The 3,893-nt window shown below is 38.4% G+C and overlaps 1 protein-coding gene across 1 annotated transcript; it reads right to left on the bottom strand.

Annotated features, from left to right (window-relative positions):
• Positions 1–312: 312 nt before the first annotated feature.
• On the bottom strand, positions 313–3,312 carry LOC140012603 (wall-associated receptor kinase 2-like). The gene is made up of 3 exons (XM_072060866.1): positions 2,395–3,312; positions 2,116–2,283; positions 313–1,796 (listed from the first exon to the last, which is right to left on the bottom strand). The coding sequence occupies exons 1-3, from the start codon at positions 3,281–3,283 to the stop codon at positions 580–582; spliced, it is 2,274 nt and encodes a 757-aa protein (XP_071916967.1). The 5' UTR covers positions 3,284–3,312; the 3' UTR covers positions 313–579.
• Between the last annotated feature and the right edge of the window lie 581 nt (positions 3,313–3,893).

The raw sequence follows: 3,893 nt of genomic DNA, 5'->3' as shown, positions 1-3,893 counted from the left end.
TTTTAAGAGCTTTCAATAAATAAACTTCAAGGAGAAAGCTGTCATATCAGTACAGCGGGAATGGAGGTTTAGGCTAATAGTGAGAAGGTGCAGCATCCAACAGGTTGCTGGTGCTTTTTATTCTCCTTATCTCAATAGTACCACTTTTTATTTGTTTAATCAGTCATGTAAAAATAATTATCATTATCTGCTGAAGTGGTGCCCTCAAGTTGAGGTCTCTGTAGTTAGGTTCAGTTGATTAATTCTTATAACTTCCAGTGTAAACTCATATGGTTTTGATTTAATCGTGATTTTTACACCAACTCAGCCGTATGAGTGACAAAATTTATGCTTAGACCAAATTTATACCATTTTACACTAAATATTGTAAGAGTTACATTACCCAGCAGAACTGAACTACAATTCAACTTGAGAGGCCTTGGATCAAATAATCTACTCGCACACAATCAAAATTAATTGCAAGAAAACTGCTGAAAATTCAACTCCATTTGACATTTCTAGGAGGAACTCGTAATAATAAATGAAGAAGTGCACCAGAACTCGAAAGTCGAAACTTGCAGCTCCAGAACACCCTATCATTCATCTCCCACCAGCAATTGGTACCATCATATGCTCCATTATGCTATGACTCTCAGTATGTATGCAGCTAGAATCACCACTGTCGATATATGCTTTTGTTGATTGCATACCAAGCAAGGAGGCCTCAGTGTCGGTGAAATCAATCTTAGAAACTTGAATTGGAGATTGCTTTGCTCTTATTTCCAATACCTCAAGTTCTCTTGCTATATTCTTCATAGATGGTCTATCATCACCTTTTATACTCAAGCAAGATTTCGCAATCATTGCAACTTCTTTCAAAAGCTCAATACTTACATCGAACATAATGTTGCGATCAAGAACCTGGACCAAGTGACCACTTTTCAGTGAAGAAATGAAGTAATTCGCAAGAAACTTCTCTTCCTCCACTCTATCCAATGATAATGCCTTCTCACTTGTCAGTAGCTCTATAAGAACTACCCCAAAGCTGTAAACATCACTTTTCTCTGTCAACAATCCTGTTAGCATGTACTCGGGGTCCAAGTAGCCAAATGTTCCTTGCACCATTGTAGATACTTGATTTTCATCTAAAGGAGCCAATTTTGATATTCCAAAGTCTGTGACTTTTGCAGTGTAGTTTTGATCTAGAAGTATGTTTGCCGATTTGATATCTCTATGGATAATCGGTGGTGAAGCTACTGAGTGCAAATATGAGAGAACTCCAGCAATTTCTGATGCTATTCTTAATCGGATATTCCAAGAAAGATGCTGTGATTTTGTTGTGCTGCTTAAATGCTCGGAGAGAGTACCATTGTCGATGAACTCATAAACAAGTAATGGCACTTCCGTCTCTAAGCAACATCCTAGAAGTTTAACGACATTTCTACTATTAACTTGGGAAAGCATAATCACCTCATTAATAAATTGATCAACTTGATTTTCGTTAACTTCTCTGGACCTCTTAATGGCAACAGTACAAGAATTATGGTCTACTAAGATTCCTTTGAAAACTGTGCCGTATCCTCCACGACCAATAATTCGAGTTTCCTCGAAATTATTGGTTGCCTTTCGTAGTTCTTCAAGAGTGAAAATTCTAGCAACATTTGTGTTTCTTCCTTCTTGAGCCAGTCGTTGCTGTAGCATTAATCCACCATTTTTCCGGAAAAACTCCTCCTTCAATCTGTTTTCCCTTCTTTTCCTCAATTCCAAACACAAATAAAAGCAGCAGAAAAGTAGAATTGCTGTGCCTATGCCAACACCTGTTGACAAATTTGACTGAAAAATTAGCAAATGATGAGATCTATCGGATGCTTTGCAGCTAAAGACTCTAATTTTGCAAGTGATTATCAAGTTTCATGTTCTTTCACTACCTGGTAAAGAAAAGAATTAGGTTTCTTTCTCTCTTATACTATGATTAGTTGCCATCTTAAACCAAATGGAACGGGTTTCAAGAAATCTTCATTTTGTTTTAATACTCTCATGATACAGCACATATTTATCACACCACTTAAGAGATGGTTCAATCCATAGTGATAAATTCTCCTTTGCTTCTCCAATCATTTCAAAGTGTAGACTAACCTGAAACAATCATAGACCAATTTATTTGGTCAGGACTGCAGCCATCTCCACCTCTCCCATCACCATGATACCCTTTGAGACAAGGACATGTGTAGTTGCCCAATGTGTTGTGACAAACACTATTCTTCGTACAATTGTGTAGAGTTGGATCTTGGCATTCATTAATATCTGTCGAATTCAATAAAAAATAGAAAGCAGAAGCATAATTTGAAATGTGAATTGAAACACACATATACATACTGGTTAATTAGACGAGTTTAACAAAATTTTCGCACATACCTTGGCAACCATCAGGGAGATATGGGTTGCCTTCGTATCCTTGATCGCAAGAACAACGGTATCCCAACCCCTTAAAAGGTTCGTAACAGTGACTGTTTTTACCAGAGCATGCATAAGAGGTCGTGTTTCTTTGGGCAACTTCACATGACCCCTCCTCAATGGTCCAATCCACCACGACGGGAAGACTTAAATCATTGCTTAAGTTGGTGAGGTTACTTGCAGAAAAATTGAAAGCCTTCTCTTCGACCACAAAAGCGTAGCTGCAAGGATTGAAATCCCACACCTTGGTGTGGTTATTAAGACTGGTCAAGCTCACATTAATATTCCATGCCCCTGGTGGGATATCAGTCTGGCAGCAACCGATGCCAGAACAAGAGCCATCAATTACATCTTCCTTATAATCACAGGAAGGGATACATCCAGTTGCGTAGCTCCGGTTTTGACCAAAGCCTTTAACTAAGGCCAAGGCATCACAGCCAACGACAATGAATTTATTAGCTGTACTACTGAAGGTAAAGCGTTTAGATAATCTCGTCCATGGTGAAATGTTGTCCAATAAACTTCCGTTTTTATCATAGCAATCAGATGCTATATCCTGCATAAGGTGTACCTGACCTTCCAGAGATATTTCTGTGACATCGACTGCGTTCTGCAGAACTGTTTGAGGGACAGAGGTTGAAGAGTTGGTGCAGTTGATAAAAAAATATTTGTTAAGGTAACAATCTTCCGTAATACCGAATGGAAATGGAATGCTTACATTTCCACAATGATCTTTGCAGCCGGGCATCGCTATAGGAAATGTTGGGGGTGTCAAAGTTGAAGCGGAAGAAAGCATTAAGGCAATTACCAAATGCAAGAGCATCGGTAAAATGAACCGATTGAAGCCCATTGGAATTGTTTTTCAAAGAGAGTTGCAAGTTTCCTTATACGGAAGAGAGTTGCAATTGTTAATTGTGCACTTCTAAGGACTTTATACTTACGATAGGGAAGACTTGGTTAGTAAACCCAAAGAAGGCCTACGCATTTTAAGATTGAAGCTTCTTCTGTAGACCCCAAATAGGGACGTTTTATAGGCATTCCAAGTAAAGGGAAGACTTAGCCAGTAAACGCACAAAAGGCCTACGCATTTTACCATTGAAACTTCTTCTGTAGACCCCAAATAGGACGGTTAACTTCAAATGAATGCAGTCAAGATATAAAGGAGCATTTGTTCACACTAGTCTCTGACGACCATGGGGTCCACGTCTTTACGGGGTTGCTTATGCTAACGACATAAAGACTCTGTAAGGGAAGACTTTCAAGTCCACCCTACTGTTTCCATTTATTTACGTGAAAAACAATAAGGGAACCGATAAATTTTTTCCACTTGATATGAGAAAAAAAATCATAAATGTGTTTTTGGATGTAATGTATGTCATGAAAGTAATTACGATGTGTGCTTCGGCCGATGAGGTTTTAGTCTGCTTAGAGTGTATTTGATAAAATTGAAATTTGAAATC

Source organism: Coffea arabica, chromosome 8e (genome assembly GCF_036785885.1).
Source record: "Coffea arabica cultivar ET-39 chromosome 8e, Coffea Arabica ET-39 HiFi, whole genome shotgun sequence".
NCBI lineage: Eukaryota > Viridiplantae > Streptophyta > Magnoliopsida > Gentianales > Rubiaceae > Coffea > Coffea arabica.
The sequence above is the reverse complement of the archived record's forward strand: the minus strand, read 5'-3'. Positions and strand labels throughout refer to the sequence as shown.

Bases quoted from the DNA above. Each gene is read 5' to 3' on its own strand.
- LOC140012603 (XM_072060866.1), bottom strand. From the start codon at position 3,283: ATGGGCTTCAATCGGTTCATTTTACCGATGCTCTTGCATTTGGTAATT. The intron at 2,284-2,394 runs GTATGTGCGAAA...TGAATTCGACAG, and splicing joins TCTCCCTGATGGTTGCCAAG to ATATTAATGAATGCCAAGAT. The intron at 1,797-2,115 runs GTTAGTCTACAC...ATTTGTCAACAG, and splicing joins TTGGTCTATGATTGTTTCAG to GTGTTGGCATAGGCACAGCA.